We start from the raw sequence: 23,150 nt of genomic DNA on the forward strand, positions 1-23,150 counted from the left end.
TTCATTGACTATACATCTGAAATGCTGGCCCTCAAAGAATGCTAAGAGGCAAAAACGTGGTGCGTATCCTGTTTGGGTGTTTTTAAGGCAAATTTTTTTTGTTTCGTGTTGCACGGTGCAGTCATCTGAACACTAGACAATAATGCTCAGATGACGGGAGAGAGCACACGAGGAAAGCAAGTGGGGAAGGTTCAAGTTGGCAAAAGTTTAGCTCAGTTTAGTTTCATTGAAAAAGACCAGATAAAGCCTGCCAGCAAAAAGGACTTTGCCTGCAACCCCGGAGTACCGGTTCCTAAGACTTAGGGACGGCCAATAATCAGTCACCCCTGACACCTCGGAAAAACCTTGCCCACCTCTCTACACTGTCAACTTCAAGTATGGGGGAGGGGAAGGAGGTGGACCAGGGAGTGGGGGGTGTGGCTGAGGACTTTGCTGAGACTGGTTGAAACCAGCCTGTCTCTGCATTTATCACTCTGTCCCGGAGGAGGTGTTTGTTCAACATAGCAGTTTGACAGCACAAAAACACTCTGTGGCCAGGAACCCTATCAAAGAACCCACGGGCACATACCATTTGTGGTCTGGGCTTCATGAAGCAAGGCTACCTCACTCTTCATGTGCACAAGTATAAAGTATCACACACCTCTAAGTATTTAGTGTAGCTTAAAAATCTTCCCCCCCCCTTTCTCCTCAACACTATGAACACTACTTTAAAATAATCATCTTTAGTTAGGGCTCCAGAATGCTGGGTTCCTTCCTTCTTTCCTTCTTTCCTTCTTTCCTTCCTTCCTTCTTTCCTTCTTTCCTTCTTTCCTTCCTTCCTTCCTTCCTTCCTTCCTTCCTTCCTCCCTCCCTCCCTCCCTCCCTCCCTCCCTTCCTTCTTTCCCATAATAACTTGTAGTCAGCTTGGGATAATCTGTGTTAAGGTAGGTATTATTGAAAGAAAACAGCCTGAGAGCATAAAACTAGTAATTTACCCTAAATAATACACGTATGCTTAGATTAATGGATACAAGTAAATTTAGCAAGAGTCAGGTAGCACAGAGAAGACTTTTCTCTCCAGAAATCCTATTGCAGAAGTCTACATCAATCCTTCCTATCTGCTCTTTTTGGTTAAAGGGGCCTCATTTAAGGGGTAGGTCTTCTTCACAGTAAGGCTAAAGAGAAAAGGAGCCAGAGTTAGGGTCTTGCTACTCATTTGTGTTGGTGCGTATACAAGTGTGCCTATGGGTTGGATTTTTGTCTTCACATTCTGTTAGCAGAGCAAAGGTGATGGGAAATCTTTAGGGAGCAACCATTTTGCTTCTAGATATTTCTCCCTTAATGGGACTTTTTACTATGAAAACGCAGCCTACTGAGTTCTTTCTATGTAAGCCTCACCTCTTACAACTGAGAAATCTCATGATGTCAAACACTTCCATCGATGTGCCTGGGTGCTGAAAAAATAGAAACAGGCACTTCCAAGAATAGGCGAATCGCAAAGTTTCCTTGATTGCACTTACTTGGATATGCAAGAGAATATAAATACAATCTAAACTAGTAAATAGTGAAAGCCGTGTGCTCGATTTGAGGATCACGTGGGCACTGGCTGCTTGAAATGTACTCGTTTGTGTGCGAGGGGGAACAACATCTTAGATCGACATAGCATAATGTTTCACTTTGTTGATTTGTTACTTGTTACTTATTGAGGGGAGAGGGAGTGGCTACCTCTTTGTCAGAAACACTTTTTCTTCTTCTCTAGGATTAGTTAAGAACCATGAAATAGTCTGCAGAGAACACCTAGAAGCACCTTCATGTAAGCACTGTAGCTGCTGCTGCTGTTTGTGTGGGTGTGTCCTGTTATGGCAAATCATTATGGATAATTAATTATTCTCAAAAGAAAGAAATCATTTTACTGGAGATTCAAAGCCATACCTTCCTTTAAGTTAAGATGGGTACACCGACCAATTCTGTATTCACTGTTCGATAGAAGAAATTACCCTCATACAGACGAGATGCAAAATTTTAACTTCGAAATATTCAAGTTAAAAATCTCCAACCTCTCCGAGTTTACGTTAGAATGTGGGGGGACAAAACTAAAATGATGCCCAGATATACAAAAATGAAGGAGAACCCCCCCCAAGTGGTAGTTACGGTAGGATGTATTCTTTGACCTACTGATTGGGAAGCTATCTGAGTCATGACTTTGTAGTTAAAATAGGAGCTACAACTTGAGTATGTAGCGTAATAGTCCCATCTCATCTATGTCACCAAAATGACAGCTTCAAGCCTCAGTGTTTCAACTTGGCTCCGCCAGAGAAATAATTTCGAGCACTGGTGAATCATTCTGATGATTCTGTCCCTCAGACGAAAAATGAAAGCAAAGTTTCAGTCAGGTCCCGTTGGACATGCTTTCTCCTCCCTACCCTGCGTGTCAGAGCACTTGCTTCTCTGAGGCAGGCTTCTGAAGCCCCATGCTAATGTCTAAGCAAGTCTGTGGTGCCCAACTGTTACTGGGCATGTCTTTATCGGCTCTCATACTTTCTTGGGTCACAAACACACGGTTATCTGAGGAAACATGGGTCATCTTCCTTCTCCTTTCTCTATTCAGCTCCTGTAACTTTCCTGTCAGAAGCCTTAAAAAAAAAAAAAAACAAAAAACAAAAAACAAAAAAACAAAACAAAACAAAACAAAACAAAAAAACCCCAAAAAAACCTACAGTTACTGTTGCTCAGAAGAGACAAAGTTTAACTTCTGGGTTGGCAATTGGAGAATAATTCATGAGCAGATTTCTAGCAAATGATATGATTTGCTAAATTTTGGTCTTTGATTTATATTTATGTAGTCCTGCTTCTGCTGTAAGGTTGTGCCAGCCTCAATTAGATCATGAATGAGATCATTTTAATTCAGCCCCCAAACTGTGACCTGACCATGCTCTGAAAGTGTTCAAAAAGTAATTGTAAGCCTCCTTTTGCTTTGAAAAGGAATACTGCATGCTTGGTCGTTCATACAAATAACATAAAACTTAATTATTGGATGATTTGGCAGAGGATCTTCTTGCCAAACAACAGTCAAAGCCAGCTACTGTGACGCTGGCACCGTGCAGGCCCTAGCCCACAGCCCCCTTGTGTATGGGTGTTTGTTCATTGTGTCTTAGGGCAAGATATTTCAAATAGGATTCATGGATCTAGGACACAGGGTGCAACCCAAAGGGTGTACCGTATTTATAACTCCAGTTTAAAAATGCTGTCTCACCTAGAAGGGAAGTAGATCTGCGCTGTCAAATCACCAGGAGGCTGTGACAAAGGGAGCTTGCAGCCTGACACACGGTGTAACAACATAGCAAACACCTTTAATTCTGTCATGTCTCATACCCTTTACTTTCTCACACATTTATGGCTGCTCGAACGTTGACACCTACACTCCCTTTGAAACTAAAAAAGGCGATCTTATTTAAGCCCAAATGCAACACCTGTAAAGTTATTCTTGTGCCCAACAAAAAATAACCATTAACTCCTTCCTCATAAAAACCTCTCTGCTTGCTTTGGAAAGTCTCAAGCTGGTAACGGGGCGGGTGCCTGAGGGCCTGACTCTGCGGTTCACATGACCTCTCTAGCTCTGACAGATAGGCAAGACTTCCCCCTTCTGAGGATGCTACGACTAAGATAATGTCACCGTCCTATTGGCCTTTGCAGCTTTTCAAGTTGAAGCCTGCTTCTTCCTCATAAACTTCTGGTATCTCTCACAGTGAGGAGAGAGACCCCAGCTGCTTCATTCCCTCTAGCGACCGAAGTCTAATATTTTAAAAGCTAGAAATGAAAATAGCTTTTCTAAAGATATTTCTTGGAATATTTAATGTGCTGCCTTGACTCCCCTTTCTCTATTTTTTTTTCCTTGCCAATTATAAACCACCATTTGGAGGGCTTATGAGCAATGTAAGCCCACCTCATCTAATTAAACCACATTGTTTTAAAAGCTTGAACAGTTTTCATGTCTACAAGACTTGTCTGAATAATAAACTGTGAGAGCCAGGATTTCATGTGCTGACTGCAAAGGGCCAGGCACTCAAAGAGTTAACCCGCATTGCTGGGTAGGTTAATATCACAGCTGCCTGGTACCTCACTTAACAAAAGCCTCCTTTTGCAAACAGACTCTCACCCCCCCCACCCCCAGTGTCCAAAGGTGTTTACTGAAGTAAATCTGCCTAAATCCTTCATTGCTTGAGTCATGGGGGTGGATAGGAGGGTGGATAGGAGGGGTGGAAGGTGTAGCTAATCTCTTTTTGTAAATTCTGTAAATCTTCTGGGAAAAAGGGGTGGGGGGATTAGGAATCCGTGTCACATGCCATGTACAATTCCTAATGTGTCCATTCCTGCTGCTTTCATAAGTGACATATACCACATAGGTGTTGGAACAGCTACCCAATAACAAACAGGTCCTCTCTTCTTTTGCAAAGCTCATATGTCTAAAGTTGTGTGTGTGTGTGTGTGTGTGTGTGTGTGTGTGTGTGTGTGTGATCTAATTGCTGAGGAAGAGCTGTTGGTATCTTAAAAATGGTTTTAGAAGAGGGGGGACAGACAAGTCTATAGCAAGATAATGTGCTGCAAAGTTGTCACGAGAGGGACCTGGATGGCTGTGGTCCTGCTCCAGTGTCTTCGACTGCTTGTTACTTTTGCCTGTTGAAAATGGAGGCAAACGACACAGGAAAACCTGACAGGTCCGCCCACGAGGGTTTAAACAATTCCCAGCAAGAAGGAGCCCTTTAGGCACAAACTTTCTCTGTCAAGAAAAACGTGAATACCACCAGCCCCTCCCTACAAATCCTGAAGCATCCAGTTTGAGATACAAAAAGGCTGTCATCTCACAAATGTTAAACATACTAAAAAAATCTGAAAAAAAAAGTATGGAGAAGGTGTGAAAGCGTGGCACTTTACAGCCCTCAAAGCTTTTTAAAATAGAACAACTTTTCCCCCTAAAATTCTTTTCAGAGATTTTTTTTTCCTTTTTGGCTCATTTGAGAGTTTCTTTCTTGGCTTTTTTCCCCTTTCATTTGAAAATATGAATTATCATAAAAAGTCAGGGTGGGGGGGAATGGGAAAGTCTTTTCCAGTTTTCCTGAGGATTTTTTCCCCCATCGGTGTTCAGGCATCAGCCCCTGCAGCCAGACCAGGGCTGGGTCTCCAAGCCCGCCCCTTCCCGCCCACCCTCCAGTGCACCCACCTCCTAGGTCATATGGTGAACAATCATAGTTATTAAGGCCAAATTGTAAGTAGCATTCAAGAGTGGGAAGTCTGCACACCTGACCCCAAATCTAACAGGCGTCTGGGCTAGAATTCAATCCCTCTCTTACACTTTTTACCTCAAGTGGAGTGGTGGCCATGAATAGTACAGACATGCCATCTTGTAACACTATATGCCTGTCAGGAGGGGCAGGCAGGGTTGAGCATCAACTATATAAGGCTGGTAACTAGGAGAAGGCCCAACAAACAGCCACAAACACCTAAGTTACTTTACTCAACCACTACCCTCTGCCTCTCTCTCTCTCTCTCTCTCTCTCTCTCTCTCTCTCTCTCTCTCTCTTTTCATCTTGGCTTTCTGTGGCAGAATGCAAATGGAGCCTGCCGGCGGTGAAAGGGCTGAATTGTGATTAAGAAGAAGAAGAGCTCTTTCTTTGTTCTCCCCTCAGGGGATGTTTACTGGGAGAGACACAGCGGATCAGATATGAAAGGCATTCAGGTCAGCATTGATGTGAGCGAAAGTGAAATCATACCTAAGGCATTCAAAAGACCGCCGTGTCAGGGGTTCAGCTAACGGTGCAGCTACTGTGTGTCTTCCCAGAGAGGCAAAAAAAAAAAAAAAAAAAAAAAAAAAAAAAAGCCAAACCTCCTACTGACTGGCCATTTCTTTTTCCCCTAATTTGTTACAAAATTATAAAAAGCACCCCCACCACAATATACAACAGTTAGGATTTTCTCTCCTCCTGGACCACACAGAAAATCAAACCAACTTCTAATGATGATAGTATTACATAAATGAACCAGGAAGCCACTCTGCGATCTGTGAAATAATTTTTAAAATAGGTGTGGGTTACATAGATTTGTGATATACAGGAGAAAGTGGAGAGGAGAGAACTCTAGAAGACACATGCATGGATGGCTTTTCCTGTCAGCACCCTGACAGGAAACACAACACAACACACATGCACACACATAAGCACATGCACCCAAACACACACACACACACACACACACACACACACACACACCCCACAGAGAGAGAGAGAGAGAGAGAGAGAGAGAGAGAGTGGGGGGAGGGAGGGAGGGAAAGGGGAGGGAAGGAGAGAGAACAGAACATCTTAAAATGAAATTATTTACTTTGTAATTACTAGTTACACCTTTTCTCAGAGCTTTAGTTCTGATACAACTGTCACCCAAGATAAAACTATCTAGCATACAGCTTGTGAAGACAAGGCTTCTTACAGCCTGATGGTTATTGTCGTCTTCCTTTAAAACCTGCTTATGGAGAAATCCTCACATCTTACTTCTAAAAGTTTACACTCCCTACTGCCCAAATAGTCATTCAGTAGATTTTCCCAAGTGGTAACCTGATGTGGTTGGCCCAAACAGATCTATATAAATATATACAAAACTCACAAGTCACAGCAAACACACTAACACCAAGGAGGGTCCTGGATGTTCCAAAGCTCGAAAAATTTAAAAGAAAAAAAATCACATTTCATCTTCTGGTTGTTTAAGAAGAAAGGGAACTAAAGAAATGGGGCTGCATTTATTGGTTTTGAGTCACCCTTTCCTCTGCTCTGCTCTCTATTCTTCAACATTCACATCTTGGCTAAAAAGCATATTTGGGCTTATGTTAACATCTGCTTTTGTACTGACATTTTGTATATTTTCAACTAGTGTTTCTGCATCACAGATTTTCCTCCTTTATCTCCTTGCTCTAAAAAGACAAGCAAAGAGCAATCAAAAAGGTGTCTGACTTGGCCATTCAGACAATTGCCCCCTTGTGGGAATGCGGGAATGAATGGTACAGTGGACACCCAGCACCATTGACGTTATAAACATGTAAATGAAACACATTAGCGCAGACAATCAATTGTCTGTGAGCATTGCAAACCTGCACTCCCTCTCTCTGTGACAGGCACAAAATAGTGTCTACCTTGGGAAGCCACAATGTTGACGAGGAATAGGACAAAGAATCTCCTTTCACATAGAGAAAAAGCACCTTCAGAGCCTTGGAAGAACGCAGATGACAAAGAGAGTTGTAAGGAGAACCCCCCCACCCCCAGAATAATTACGCCCCTGTTAGAAAGCTAACAGCAGCCTTCTTTCCTACCTTCAAGGGAAGCACACACCCCTACCCCCATCCCAGGAAAATATGGCATTAGAGTCTTGAATAACCTCTTGTAATTTTCTTTAAGCAAATTAAGAAAGAGAGAATGAAGGGAAGAATCCAGACTCTATGACAGAGCAGTTTGACAGGGAACTGTAGGCTAGGCTTTTGCCACATTTGAAAATAAATGCTAAACGATGTGAAATCATTTTTTACTTGACAACAGAGCAACATTACAAAGTTTAAAACCTGAAGCCTACCCCTACCCCTGGTGGACCGCCACAGCATGGATGCCACCGGGCTAGCTGCTGGCTCTGCTGGGAAGCAAAGCACGTGTCTACCCCAATTGGCATAGTTTTTCTTTTTTTTTTTCCCCAAACCAAAATAAAACAAATAGATCAGTCTAGATACATAGCCCCCAGCCTTGTGTGTGCAGTATCTCCACGGAGAGAACAGGACGGAGATGGATCTCTCTGGAGTACCCTCAGAGTTGGTACCTGCCGCACAGACAGCCTGAAAAAGCAAAGAAACAGGCTCCCTACAGCAAGCTCACCAACTTTAGGAAAGCGACTTGCTAAAGATTCCCACAGTTGCAAAGATAGGTAAGTTGTGACCAATTATAACCTGAAGGCCACCATCCTGCTTTGGTGTGTATAGGGGGTCTGTCACTTCCAGCTGCCCATCCCAACTTCCCCTCTGAGGGAGGGGAGGTGGAAACCCCATCCTGAGAAGGGGTTGTTTGATTGCAGTCGCCTTTCTTTCCATTTAAGCACCCCTGCAATGAGAGCAGCGTCTCCATTCCTCATTGCCTCTCAGCATCACTAACAGAACCTCCAACTCCTTTTAAAGAAGTGCAAAAGAGCGAAGGTTTCTTTCAAGCAGGGATAATCATTTCTGCTCATCTGATGGCTTCTCCCTGAGATATTCAACTCAACTACTTTTCTTTACAAACTGAAAATCACAGAGCAAAGGTGTTTGGTGAAAGCTGTCCTGTCCACTACCCACCTCCTAGGAAGCCCACAGCACCCAAACCTTGAGCAGAAACTTTGAAGCAAAATCAAGCTAACTTTTCCTTCCTTCTTTCGTTTCCTTCTTCTCCCTTCCTAATTCATTGTTTTTCCATTCAAAGACAACTTCATCCCCTTCTCTGAAACAGGCAGACCAGCAATTTCATTTGTGCTAAAACACGCATATGTCCCTGTGATTTTTCCAGAGGCTGGTGGTGGAAGCTGGGGGACTGGGCAAGCAGGCCTTTCTTCCCAGATGGTTACTAAACAAGAAGGAAACGGTAGCATTCTAGGACCTGCTGTCTAAAATCAGGGGTGAAAGCCCCAAACTTTTCAAGTTACAAACAGGCTGCAAGTGGTGGCAGACTGCATCAGAACCTTTCCATTCTGGAGAGCTCATTCCTGCTTCCAAGGCTATGTGGAGATAGTGGGGGTATAATCAGAGGACTATAAAGGGGGGCTGGCTTTCCCCCTCCTCTCCAGCCTTAGTGAAAGTGTTACAAAGTGAGTCAGGCGGCTGAGGATCATCTGACTGAACTTTCTTGAAACCTACACACATTCTTGTCTGCTGCCTATTTGCTTTAATGCCTCTTTCCCTAACCCCACCTCTCCTTCCCTCCACGCACATCTTGTTTTCTAGGAAGAGGTTTTTCTGCTTTCCCTGTGGACGGAAGGAGAGGTACTACCAGCCATTCTTAACTTGGTCCTGGCACTGTCTTTACGGGGCATCCTGCCGGCCTGAAGAATATTGGTGCTTGGATATTTTAGATTGTTCTTCTCTATTTGTGCCCCCCCCCCATCTGCCTCTTTTGCCTGGGCTTCTTTTAAAAATAATACTTCACATCACCGTGGTTCTGACCAGCCTTTCAAACACACAGACACTGCTCTGCCGGTTTCCCTTCCTTGCCACCTTACTCTACACACACACACACACACACACACACACATACACACACACACACACACACGCTGGTGACTTCATTAAAATTATATAAAGTGCCATTCTAGGTCTTGGGTCTTTTCTCCCCCTTGCAGCTTCTGTGATTATTGTTGCTATTATTCCTTTCCAGGAATTTCTATATGATGTTGATAAGCATCGCCATATTCAGTGTTATCAGCAAAGACACAAGCTCAAAAGTGACATCTTTTCCAGGAATCCAGGAAAGAAGAAAAACCCACTCAGTTCAGATAAATCCTGGCAATTCCCAAAGGAAAAGGCACTGGGTATGTATTTGATGAGAAAGAAAATGGGGAAAAGATGGTCTGAGCTCTCCTACCTGCTTCTCAAGACCTACACACTGCTAAGTCAGACTGAACCTAATGAAAACACTGGCAAGTAAGTCCCCAGCTTACAGCGTGCTTTCTCGAGGGCTCTTTGGAAAAAGAGACAGGTGATAGTTAAAGTCAGATATGGTGTGGGCAATCCACAGAGCTGCTGGGGAACGTTTAGGGTCTGGGATAAATGCCTTAAAAAGAAAGAAAGAAAGAAAGAAAGAAAGAAAGAAAAGAAAAGAAAAGAAAGAGAAAAAGAAACCAAAAAAAAATCAAAGTTCAACTTTATCCACTTCAGAATGTGGAAGCTTGTCCCAAATTAATGGCTGAACATGAGAGAAATGGTTGGTGTCCCTGACTGCACCCCTCCCTGGTCCACTGTATTACCTGTGAGGCCCCAGTAGCTTGTACCACCCGAGTTCTCAAGAAGCCAGAATCTCTCCCAGTCCCCAAACTGGGCTGTGGCCTGACCTCCCTGCTGGAGCCAGGTTGGTATTTCACAGCAAAATCATGAAGGTAGAAGAAGGAGGAAGAGCAGGAAGAAACAAACACTTCAAACAGTCTTCACTGCAGAAGAATATTTCTGGTTGCTTAACTTTAAATCTCATTGTCCTTTCTTAAAAAAAAAAACTGTTTAACATGGGGGGGGGCACTTCATGACACAAAGCTTTTGTTATCCAGATGAGCAGCACTATGCTTTAGATACTTGTGAGGGGGGAAGCCCCACAACAGACATTGATTTTAGAAAATCAATAACTAACATTTAATAAAGGGAACAGAGGAAACACGAGAGAGGAGAGGGGAACATTGGATGTAATTTTAGTGTCTACTAAATTACCCAGAGATGGAGAAGGGGAGGTCTCCTGTGTAAGAACCACCTTAAATAATGCCAGGCAGCAATGAAGAAAAAATTAAATTAAAAGAGAGAGAGACACACACACACACATACTTAAAAAGAGGCAGCCTGAACCGAATCTTGGGGACCAGCTTGGAATATATTATTGTCCTTGTTTTTTGTAATACTAAGCCAAGCAAACAGATCAAAGACAGCACAAAGAGGAAAGGCAGGGTAACATAACGAACAGTTTTTGACTAAAATTCCTCTATCACTCACCCATATGGCTCCGCACCTCCACCACAACAAGCAAAAGACACACACACACACACACACACACACACACACACACACACACACACACACGATAAGAGACAGGAGAGGAGGGGGGGGAGATTATTTGTCTCTAAACAGAATCATTTAGTCTTTGTGTTTTACTCCCTCCAGGACCCCAAACTCCCACACTGCACTCCCCCCCCCCCCAACCCTTTGCAAGCGGTGCAGCATTGAGGCAAGCTAGGGGGAGCGCACAATTGTCTTCTCTGGTGGAAAGTTGTTCCAAGTGGATCTGAACAGTACTCTCCAGGCGCGGGCTTGGGGAGCGATCCCCGGGTGTGTGCTACCACCCTAGTGCCCAGCTCAGAAGCGTCTAGACCGCCCGTGCCCAGTGAGCGGGCTGAGAGCGAAAGGAGAGTGAAGTTTCCTTTCCGATTCTGGGCTGGCGCGGCTGGATCGCTTGTTTGTTTTGAGGGGCTGCCCCCCCCGTTTCTTTTCATTTTTTTTCCTTTTAAAACTCAGTATCCTCCGTCAGCACCCACCCCCTGCACCCTCTGTCGTCCCCCAACTCTCTCCCCTCCCCCAAGCGTCTTCCGCGCACTTGCCAATCACTTTTCTCTTTTATTCCCACGATTTTGTTTGAGGGTAATACCTAGGGGGTCTCTCTCTCTCTCTCTCTCTCTCTCTCTCTCTCTCTCTCTCTCTCTCACACACACACACACACACACACACACACACACACACACACACACACTTTTACACAGTCCCTTTCCAAAATGGACCTAAACTCTCGCAATACACACCCCTTTAATCTGCCACCTCTGGTCTGCGTGTTCCCTCTCACCCCCATCTCTTTCCTCCTTCCTGACTCAGCCTGGAATAACGGGCTCCTCCCGGGTTCCTCCCGGCCGTAGAGGAGCAACTACCGGGAAAAGTCTCTGTTCGCCCCACTCTCTGGCCCGGAGCGGGGCCGGAGCCTGCTGCAGAGAAGCCGGGTCCCCAGCCCGCAGCTCCCGGCCAGTCCCTCCTACTCCCCGGTTCCCCGCGTCTGGCCAGGGCCCGCTGCCCGCGGACCGTTACTTGGCGCACAGAGAGGCGGCCCGGCGACTCCAGCAAGAAACTTTGAGGCTGGCGGAGAAGCAGCCTCGGGTCCCCTCCCATGCTCTCGCCGCCCTCCTGCCACCCTCGCTAGCCCGCGCCCCGAGGTCCAGCGCGCCCGAGCGCCGGAGCCCCCGCCCTGCCCTCGCCGGCCGCTCCAACCGCGGGGCCGGCGACCTGCGGGCCGGGAAGCAGAGCGGGCGGAGGCAGCGGGGGTGCCGGGGCCGCGGAGTGGGGCGCAGGTCCGATCGGTAGCGCTCGGAGCCCCCCCTCCCGGCGCCCGGCGCTCACTTGGCCCCGCACTTGCTTAACTCCCCCCCGGTACAGCGGCCGCGCGTGGGGCTCCGGCGCTGGCCGCCGAGGGAGGCTCGCCCGCGAGCCCCAGGCGCCGCCACAGGCTTCCTTCTCCCTGTCCCCCCCTTTCCCCTGGTCTCGGGCCGCCGAGTGGCCCGGAAAAGTTTGGTTCGGGCCTCTTCTTACCGTTTTTCCTCCTGGGATTGGCTTGTTTGCGCCTCTTGCACCGGGGGCCATCCGCCATGATCGGCTGCTTCATTGATAAGAGCGGATCAGATGGCAGTTCGCATGGACTCGGCGCCCTGCTTCGGCAGCACGCAGGCTCGATCTAGCAACCAAACACAGCGACAATGTGGGCATCGTCCGCGCCCATTGAAACGCGCGCGGGCCGCCCAGGGGATCCGGGCCAGGGCCCGGGTGAGCACCCATCCGCGCCCCCAGCGCCAAAGCGAAACTTCGGCGGCCCCCTCCCCGCCCCCCACCCCCAGCCTTGGCCCCGAGGCGCTTTGTGTTGTTACTGTTTGGTGTGTTGCACTCGCGAGGGGATCAGAGACAAGAATTACATCTTCAAAATGAGTCATAACTCCTGACCGTATGAGGGAATGCACACAGCGGTACAGTAAGACTGCTTGACTCAAGGCTAGGCGGACCCCTTCCTCCGAAAAGTCCTCAGCCGGGCTCGGGAACTTGGAGAGGGGGTCTTTCGCTCTCATCTTTTCTCATCCCTCCTCCGACCCCCCATTCCCAAGAGGGAAAAAAAGTAACAAACAACGCAAAACAGCCCTTGGATGAAGCACACTCGGGTAAATTGATAATAGTAATTACAGGAAGCCCACTCGCCCCGCGACCCCTCCCCTCCCCTTTGGAGTTTATCGAGGCACTGTCTCTTTCCCTACACCCTCCGCCCCCAAATTAAGATTTCCCATTTTACCCGGCAAAAGAAATATAATTATAAGCCTCTCTGGACATTGTTCCTCCCCCAACCTCACCACTTGGACAATATTTACTTAAGCCCCCCCCCCCCCAAACACACACACACACGTTTCCCCACACTGATTTCCTTAAATTCTTCCAGTAGATTTTTTTTTCCCTCTCAAGAAAGGAAAGAGAAAGTCCGTGACCACTATTTAAGTTGTTCTAAAGGATCTTGTCCTCTCTGGCTTCGAAACTTTTGTACCTAAAAATCGAGGGAGGCGCTGCATTCTTTGAGCTCAAACTGTCAAAACTTGGAGAAGGGGAACCTCGGAGGCAGGCCGGAGAAGAGGAGAGCCCTGAAACTCCGCGGGGTGGGAAGATGCTGTGCCTCGAGGATTAGTTTAAACAGCGGGCTATAAAAGATGTAACAGATGCAAACTGTAACACAAGGGCCATTAACCCTTTCTCTGCCGCCCAGCACGCCCAGTCCCTACACCCTGCACCTATTGTCTCCGGTGCCACAAGCTTTGCGGAAAACCTGGAAAGTGAGTATCAGTTTCCGCACATTTGCTGAGCGGGGGTGAAGGGGGGCAGAGAGAAGGGGAAGTGGGTGTTGTAGAAAGCACTTTAAATTTACCTAGGCATACAGGGTAGATTTCAAGTTTGACACATTTAAAAAGAAATCATTTCTTGTCTGTCCTATTAATTCGAATTTTTTTTTTTGCGGGGGGGGGATCCTGGAATAAAGAAATGGTCACACAAGTCTGTGGGATGAAACAGCTGGCCTGTCTGATTTCTGCTGAGACTTACACGCCACTGCATATAAAATATATATTTAATAAAATAAGTTGCTAGCTTTATGAGCCAGTATGTGTGTGAGGGAAAGACATGGCATTTATGCTGTAAACTTTATTTGTGAATGTTAGTCTTAATTTCTGGAACAAGCACTCTTGCCCTCCTCGTTAGAGGGGTAGCATGGGAAACACGTAAGTAGGTGGGAGATAAACACATTTATGTTAGCTGAGCTCACCACTATGTCTGTGACTCCTGAACTCCAACTTTTCAGTCTCAAAGTCTGGAAGGGTGTGTGTGTGAGTGTGTGTGTGTGTGTGAGAGAGAGAGAGAGAGAGAGAGAGAGAGAGAGAGAGAGAGAGAGAGAGAGAGAGAGAGAGAGAGGTTCCATAAAAAAAATCCATGTGTATATTACTTGGTCATTTAAAATATAATTTCAAAAGTTACCCTAATTTTAACCCTATTATCCTGACAGCAGTTTTCTTCCCAGCTGTAGTGGACCCCCCCCCCAATTCACTTTGGTAAACGACTCAAGTTCCAAGAGAACTTTCACTTCTTTATTTATAATCACAGAAGTGAGGTGTTACTTCACACACACACACACACACACACACACACACACACACACACAAAGAATGAAATAAAGAAATGAAACTCGCTAGGCAGACAAAAACAGTCAAGTTTCTGCTTAGAAAACAGCCTTCTCCGGTGGGAAAGATTAGACTACCATGTCTAAGAGAAGGACTTGCTCCCGAATTTGGTAGGTCTTTCTCGAATAAGTTTTATAATTATTAACAGGTATTTGCCAAGTTTTAATTGCTGGATATAATGAATTGGAAGTCGGTGTGAGAACAAAGCAGAAGCTCTCCACTTGATGAGTTTTTTTACCCCAGCCATACAGTTCTCAGCAAAACTTTTCCTAGACTATGTAGCAAAAAACACCTTTGGTTACCTGAATGGACAGGTACAGAGCAAATTACTGGGGGAGGTGGGGAAAGGGAGAGGGAAGGAAAGAGAGACTAAAGGAAAGCAAGAGAAAGCAAAGAAGCCACTCTTGGGAAAAGTCTGCCACCGAGGAGCTAAAACCACCTGAAATTCCTGTCCACAGACACCCGGCTCTCTTCAGACTAACATCCCCACTCGAAATGAGAAAATTAGAGAGGGAGGATGGGGGACAAGCACACCAAAAAAGGATAAAAAGAGGAGGAAAAGAAGGGGGGGGGGGACCTACCTGCGAAGTCTTGTTTGTAGTTTTGGCCAGAAATGGTGAGAAGAAAAAGCATGAAGAAGCCGCGAAGTGTGGGGGAGAAAAAGGTGGAGGCGAAGAAACAGCTCCCGGAGCAAACTGAACAAAACCTCGCCAAGAGTGTCGGGAGGCAGGACCGTTATTCCTGCCGAGCAGGTTAGAACTGATCTCTTTTCGGCCACTCCAGGAAACACAAACCTGGGGACGGACTGACGTGTTACGCCTCTTCTAATGACATTTTTTTCTTTTTCTTTTCTGTAGGGGAGAGAAGAGAGACCCTGAAACACGCGCCACCTATCTTTGTGGGGAGGGATAATTGAAGCGCCCTGAGCGTGAGCATCATGTGAAAACGTGATCGCCAAGTTTCTCTCTGGGAAAGGATCTGGGATAGATTATACCTTGAAGTCTCCGCAAACGCTTTAGTGGAAGAAATGAAATTCCACCTCCCTCCCTTCCTCTCTCCCTCCCTCCCTCCCTTCTCCACGCCCCCCCAACCCCCCCCCCCCGTCAAGTCTTTGGCATCATTATCCTCATCACTAAATCCTTCAGAGTACTGGGCGGAAAACGGTGCACACCATTCACAGAACTGGAGAACTCCGAGGGGCGAAAGTTAAAGGGAAAGATCTTGGATCTTCCATGCAGATCTCTTTTCTTACACAGATATCTCTGGTGACTAGGCTTGAGGTGCTCATCAAGTTGTATGGATATCTCAAGCACCGTTTTTTTTTTTGGGAACTAAATTCTTGCCCTTCTATTATTATTATTATTATTATTATTATTATTATTATTATTATTATTATTATTATTATTTTAAAGATGCCAGAGCTAGGGGAGGAAAATAGTACTTATGCACTGCAACTTAGGATCTCTCTCTCTCTCTCTCTCTCTCTCTCTGTGTGTGTGTGTGTGTGTGCGCGCGCGCGCGAGCGTGTGGAGAGGGGGGGCTTCTGGATTGGATCCCTATATTAAAAGTACTTTGGCATTTTAATAAAGGGTCTCTAGATTAACACAGAAGTTCACTATGTTGGCTAACCTTTGGATCTCTCTACATGTCATGCAGACCACACTACTAAGTCAGGGGTTGGGGACAGGAGGAGGAAGGAGAAAGGCTAGAGGAGCTTAGGACTAAAGAAAGAAGATGGTGACATTAAACTGTGTGGGGTCTAAGTTTTGAAGTGCATATTTTTTGATATTGCAATTAAAGTAAAATTAAAAAGAAAAGACTCCACCTTTGCTCTGAAGGGATTGGTTATGCAAATATGGAAGGGATTTCCTGGAGAATACAGCTTTCTACTGTATGGTTAATTAAATAATCACTCAAAAGCTTCCAACGTGACGCTTCTGTCGTAATCCAATCAGGTTACATAGGTCCTAAACAAGAAAGATATTTTCCACATCTGGAAGTCAGCAATTTAGCAAGTATTGCACATTATTAACCAATTCAGAGCCCACTTCCCAGGGGAATTTTTTTTTGAAGTTTAAGTGTTCTTAACCAATGCTCTGCTGTTTTGTTAATCAAAAAGCTGGTTTACACTGCACATAATTGGAGCTAATATAGAAGTAAATAAAGACAGCCAAATTTGAGGATGCTCTGTCTTTCTAGGGGAAGGAAGAAACTGTTTTGCCTCAACAGTTAAGGCTTAATTTCTTAACATACTAGGAGACCCTCCCCCAATTATTTGAAATAGTGAAAGTATTTAAGAACCTGAGAGCACAGATAAATGCCCAGTCCCACAGCCTGCAGACTCCCGTGTAAGGGAAAAGGTGGAATGTTTGGATAGGGCCAAACAGCTGCCTCATATCAGCTTTTCTGCTTTAATACTGTCACATATGTCCTAGTCCCCTGTTTTCAGTCCGAAGAAACCTGAAACAAATAATACCCTGATCCAACACTAGACTTTTACTCATATTAAGATAAACTGCTTTGAACTGTGCTTTGAATGTGTGCCTACAGCAAGACTTTGAATGCAAGAGTCACTGGCGATTGCACTCAAAGGAGGGGAAAGCCACCACAGGGGCTGCCACATCCACCCTCCCAGAGCTACAGGGCTTTGTATTTTGCATGTTTATTTTTCAGTGGTGGTGGTGGGGGGAGGGTAATAGCCACCCAGCATGACCACAGCTAGATTTCATTCTAGGGTGCAAGAAAGCGGATTTTCACAGTTGGTTACACACTCTCCTCTTACCTAATTTGAGCATTTCCAATGGGAAGGATTGGATAAATTAATTTCTCCACTGCTCCCCATCACAGATAGAGAACCTATTGATGATCTATAGGCTGTAGAGATTTGCAGTCGAAAAATTATTAGTAAAGAAAGAGATTTCAACATGGGTCAGACACATACGTGCCACATTCTACATTTCTCATACTATCTTGTATCTGTACTAAATATATGTAAGACGTATCAAGTTTCCTCCTATAAGATTTATCACTGCTGTTCATATCCTTTTTCCTTCCGCCTCTTTCCTTAAAAAAAAAAAAAAAAAATCAGAGACCAGCTTTCTTCCAGAGTGTGCCATTAAGCCTCCCTTGGAGGAAAAAGGAGCCTGTTTTACCGAGTGACTACTGACAAGACCCTTCTGCAGGCACCCAGGTAGCCCCTGGACATTTTTAGCCTAGACACATCAGTGCAAAGGCACAATGTGACTATATGGCAAGTCGAACAAACAGCTAACAAACCTCTGTCTTTATCATGGATGTAACATGTCTCCTTATTTCAGATCTGACAAAGTAGGCCATTAACTATTTCAATTAAAAACACCTAATTATCTGATTACCTTAGACTCAGTCATCGCTCCAGTGCCAGGAGGCGGCCCCCAATAGTTAGCACTGAGTTTCGACATGTTTTCTCATATATTAGTATGAAAAAAAAAAAAACAGATCAAACCAAAACAAAATCAACTTCAATTTTCTAGGTTCACATGAAGGTGGACGTTTGGGTGGTGGTACAGGAAAGATCGCGAGGGCTGAGAGCGGGGCTAGGTTGCCCACTGCCCTTGCGTGACACGCCCCTCCCCAAGCTTCTGACCGAGAGTGTTCCCACCGTCGCAGAGGCAGTGGGATCAGAGGAAGCTGGAATATAAATTTGTTCGGAACACTCCCTCAGTTCCAGGGCCAGGTCAGGGACAATGGGGACCGTGGGATCCACATAATACAGGAGCGCAGGATGAAAAGTCCAGAGGGGACCAGGGACGGCTCTGAGGCTCCACACGCAGCAAAACAAGTCCAGCGAAGGGGGACTAGCTCCTTTTTGGACTGTTTTCCCGTTAATAATCCACTTCGAGATTAGCGCAGGCGAAGGGGATTAAAACAACAGATACATGCAAATGTGAAATAATATTGACATCGACATTGGAGGGGAAAATAATTCTTGAGGGTTTCCTTGGATAAAGCCAACTGCTCTCCTCAGGACTCCCACCCTCTCCAGCCCCCCGGCAGGGTGAGGAGGACACCCTTTTGTTTTCCAATTCCCGGCAGCGGGACCCGGAGCCTGTCCCCCCATTCACCTCTCAGTCTGTCAATTTCCTTAACTTTCACAGCCGCTCCCCACCCCCACTCCTCCTGCTGGCCCAGAGGCCCGAAGAGGTACTTTGCTGCCCTTGAACACACAAGCTGAAGAAAGAATTCGAATTTGGCCACAGCTAATGATTTTTTTTTTTAAAAAAAGCAAATTGTGTTTATTTTGTACCATGTGGGGAAAATTAAAAAAAAAAAGATTCTTTTCTGGTTTAGAAATGGAGTTGATCTTTCATCTAAAGGAATTATTTCAATCCTGTATTGCTATGCAGGACGTGGCTAACTTCGTTTAGAGTTGCGAGCAAGGGCTGATACCCGGGACCCCTGGATTAGGTGTTTGAGGGCACCGCGGGGTCTGAGCAAAGCCAAACGGTTTTCTCACGTGCAAACTCGCAATCCAATCCATTCGGAGTTGAGCCTAGGATAGGAGGGGAAAGCCTATTAAAAAAAAAAAAATCGGGAGCATCTCAGAGAAGCCCTTTCAAACAAAACTAAAACAGGACCGGAGAGCCCGCGACCGTCCCTCACCTCCCTGCTGCGAGGCCCGCGGGCTGTGGAATCTCGCACGTCACCTGGCCCCAGCGGGGCGGCCAGCTGAGGATTTTATTTTCCTATTTTATTTGAAGTAAAGGCTTCATCTCGGCTTTGGGGTGTTTGCCAACGTCTCTACTGACAGGAACCAGCAAACTTCAGGACTCAAATGAGCATCTTAATTTATTGATGCAAAGCAGGTCTGCTCGCAGTTCCCCATCCCCGTCGCTCTCCCCCCCTCCGCCGTCCCCTCCCTCCCCCGCGAACTTCGCTCCCACCGTCGGTCCCGGAGCACGTGGGGGGGGGGATCGGCGGCCCGCAGCCCCCCCTCTGCACACACCCGACCCCGCCCTGGCACCGCGCGACCCCCGCCCCGCTCCCGGTCAGCTGACCTGGCTCGCCGGCCTGCTCCCCGCCCGCCGCCCTGTTTCCGGTCCCCCGGGTCCGCGAGCCCCGCTCCGCGAGGAAGCCGCGGCGGCCGGGAGGTGATGCAGGGGGCTGATTATCATGAGAAAGGCTGTGCCTGGAAAAGCCTCCTCCACGCGACTGTCAGTCTCACAAAAGGGGGGTGGTGGTGGTGGTGGAAGAAAAGGGGCTCTGGTGGAGTCACCAGAAAACTTGCAGCAAGTTAGATGCGACGCAGGCCCGAGGAGGTGGCTTTCGCCTCAACTTGGAAGGCTGGGCATTAAGGGTGCGGACGCCAACCGCCTCGCCTGGGGATTGGAAACCCAAATCTCCCTCCTCCTTTTCCTCTTGCCCTCCTTTCAGCCCTCCCTGCCCTTTATCCATATTTTCTTGCAATTCTGTCGTAACTGCATTTTCTGCATTCTCGTGTCTTTCTATATTTCTTTTGCAATCTCGTTTCCCCCAATTTACCTTCTTTGTAAATTTTTTTGGTGCTTACTTTCTATGTCCAGATTTATCAGTTCGTTTTCAAAACAGTGTTTAAAATGCAATTAATCTACCAGCAGGAGGTCACGGACACCCTGACTAAAATAACTCCTGGGTCTTAAGAGACAAGTTCACCAGGTGTCAGGAAAAAGTGAAATAATAATGAAAATAAATGAGTATCTCAGTGACTATAACAGCTTATTACTCTATTATTATATCAGCTCTCACAGACTTTTTTTTTTAAAGAGATATAATCTTTCCGGAAAAACACGAAAGTATTTGACAAGGAGAATCATTATAATTAAGGCAGTATGTAAATTGTTCGTACTTATAAATAAATTATTTTAATCATGCATATCAGACTTTAGAAATTATCGTAGGTAAATTCAAGAAACAAACTGGTTTTTCTTTTCATGATTATTAGAAAGTGTAAAAAAGAAAACGCCCAAAGCTGTCTGTCTGTCTGCCCCCCAACATAGACTGATCAGTTCAGGGAGAAGCATCCTGTTCTGCGTTCTGTTTAAGCGCAAAGCAGAGCCACAACGTGGTGTGTGGAGTGTCTTGCTGGCCAGGTTCCTGTCCATTTCCTAGCAGGTGAGTGAACATGAGGCTTCCTATGTCATGAACTGGCTACACTTATAATTTTCATGATGATTATAATTATTGCTCTTTCCTACACTTTGAACACATTTGTAGTTCTCCTACTGAAAACCAGAGTTTGCTCTTGTTTACAATTTGTTTACTTCATTGAATTTTTAAAACTTGTTACAAGTCAATTGAACATATACATTAATCCCTTTTTTTAGGCCAAGAAAAAAAAATAAAGATGCATTAGAAAGATGCCTTTTAAGCTTCATAATTATTAATTGACATTTTATGATGAATAATTAATCATCTGAATAATTTTGGTATCTCTGATCTGAACACATATTTGCATATCTAATGCTTGATTTTCCTAAATGTGTTTTTTAAGATTCATTCTTTCAGGACAAAGAAATAAAGCAATATTTTTAAATGTAACATTTCTGTACTTGTAAAAGTTTGCTATTCTATTCTATTCTTTCTGGAGATCCATAAAACTTCTTAACAATTTGTAAACCATTTATGTTGCAAGCACATTGAAACACATGGCAGCTGTACAATTAGGGAAACGATCTCTATGTGAAATCAAGTAACTGTTCTTCCTAAATTCAGATACATGCACTAATTACGCACCATATATCCTTACTGAAATGTGGTCATTGAACTTCTTGGTTGATTTACCATGGCATAAGCAGACATATGAGGCATTTGACAAACAATTCAAGTTTGGTATTTAGATAAGTTTTCATTTTTTTTTTACTTATTCATATGTAGGCTGCTTGAAGTTACTTAAAAATGATTAAGCACGTCTGTCCATGTTATTTTTATGATGCTGAAGTTCAAATGTCTATGTAATTATTCCTTTTATGATTGCAAGCAATCTATTCTAAACTTGTTTCTTTAGCTCCAGTGGGTACAGTAACGGCACCTATCCCTCAGGGATAGCTGAGGTAATGCATGAAGCTTCACTGTGTTGTAGTTTATTATAAGGAAAATTTGGACAAACAGTATTGAACATGCAGGCCAGACAAAGCCAGTAACAAATAGTTTTGAATATGGTAGGATTTATCGTTACTTATGATTTTCTGAGACTGTCCAAAGGATGCCTCGTCACCAAAGCACAAATAAATGGGGCTTTTCCTTTCTGCTAATTCAGCAGCTAATTTATTATATTCAATGTGGTCCTAATTTGGTTATAAATATCAGATTCCTTTGAAAGGGAATTTAGCCCAAATGTCTGAATGTGACATTCCCTGTGTCCTGTAATCACATACTGTCTTTGAGTTTAAAGGTTAAACGTGCAAAAGCCCAGAAGCAATCTTAAGTAAGAGTCCGGAATAAAAGGAGACAAACTCGCAAATTTGGAGACAAGGAGTTTGGCTGCCACAGTGTTTTGCTTTAAGACCACTCATATTGAGGTGAGCACTCCCTTTAGTTACTGTGGCCTGGGCTTTATGATTAGCCCAGCATCCATAGTGGGGCTGAATTCAGTTTATTAACTGGGGAATGAATTCCCCTAGTCTCTTAAACGTCTGCAAGGCCAGAGTTTCTTTTTGATGCAAAGCTGAAAATCAATGCAAATGCTGGGTGGAAAGTCCTTCTACATTTTGGCAGAACACTGGAGGCTTTGTGTTGTCTTTCAAGACCTGTAGGAGCATTTATAATTATCTGTAGTCCTTAAAGGGTCCTTTAATTGTCTCCTTTCTTAAAGGATCCATTCTATATTTCCAAGGCTAAAACTACTACAGGGAACCTGTGGCATTGGCTTACGGGTCTGGAGTGACCCTTGCCGTTCTGTGTTTCACCTGCTAATGGGATTACAACCAGCTTGCACCTACGAATTGTCTGATTTGTTTTATATTCCTCTGAAGTCTTTAACTCCCCATAAGTTGCCAAAAGTTCAGAACTATAAACTTTGGCCTGGCAGCTGATGGGATGCTTGAGCCAAGACCTGAAAGCCCAGACTCAACCCTCAGGACCCAGTGGTGGCAGGTAGGAACTGACTCCTCCTCCACTTTGCTCTCTGACCTCCACACGTACACCATGACGTGTGCACCCACAACAGAAACACAATAGCACAACTCAGTAAATAAATGCACACCAAATAATTTTAAACTTTGCGTTATATTTGGTTCTGGTTCCACACCATTCTAAGGATTGGCGGAGGCCATGGTAATCTGCAGTGTAAAGAAAGCTCTTTCTCTGGAGTTGACACAAGGCTAAATCATCTCACCTATCATTTAATTCTGACAGAAGATCCAAAGGCGTTAACCTTACACACCACATTTCCAAGAGACTGTTGGCTTGGGAGAATCAACGACTTACCCAGAATTTAATCATCTGGCTGCTCATGGGCCTTCCATTCTGCTAAGTCCGTCATCAAAGCCAAAGCTACACTCATGGAACAACCAATGTGGTCTTTCAAGGGCTCCTCCTGATTCATCTGTAATCAGTGTTTGTGTGCTCATCTCAACTCAGCCACAGTCTTCCTGGATGCTGCACTTGGCCCGCGTCTTTCCATGTTTTACTTTCCCTTCTAGGCCAACATTGGTACTCACTTTTTTCAG

The 23,150-nt window shown here is 45.2% G+C and overlaps 1 protein-coding gene and 1 long non-coding RNA gene across 3 annotated transcripts in view; one reads left to right on the plus strand and one right to left on the minus strand.

Annotated features, from left to right (window-relative positions):
* Zeb2 (zinc finger E-box binding homeobox 2) overlaps positions 1 to 15,227 on the minus strand; it is a 130,296-nt gene extending 115,069 nt beyond the window's left edge. The window contains exons 1-2 of one of the 2 annotated variants that reach the window (NM_001033701.2): positions 15,048 to 15,227; positions 12,296 to 12,437 (exon numbers count right to left, since the gene is read on the minus strand). In NM_001033701.2, the coding sequence (NP_001028873.2) occupies positions 12,296 to 12,368 (73 nt within the window). In that variant the 5' untranslated portion in view covers positions 12,369 to 12,437; positions 15,048 to 15,227. Of the gene's footprint in view, positions 1 to 12,295; positions 12,438 to 15,047 lie in introns of those variants that run through there. The other variant, XM_017591687.3, reaches the window with a different exon arrangement.
* On the plus strand, positions 13,406 to 16,283 carry Zeb2-as1 (ZEB2 antisense RNA 1). Its single transcript, NR_132636.2, is given in 3 exon segments — positions 13,406 to 13,569; positions 15,068 to 15,218; positions 15,324 to 16,283. It is a non-coding gene; the product is annotated as a ZEB2 antisense RNA 1 (long non-coding RNA).
* The last annotated feature ends 6,867 nt before the right edge of the window (positions 16,284 to 23,150 follow it).

Source organism: Rattus norvegicus, chromosome 3, assembly GCF_036323735.1.
Source record: "Rattus norvegicus strain BN/NHsdMcwi chromosome 3, GRCr8, whole genome shotgun sequence".
Lineage (NCBI taxonomy): Eukaryota > Metazoa > Chordata > Mammalia > Rodentia > Muridae > Rattus > Rattus norvegicus.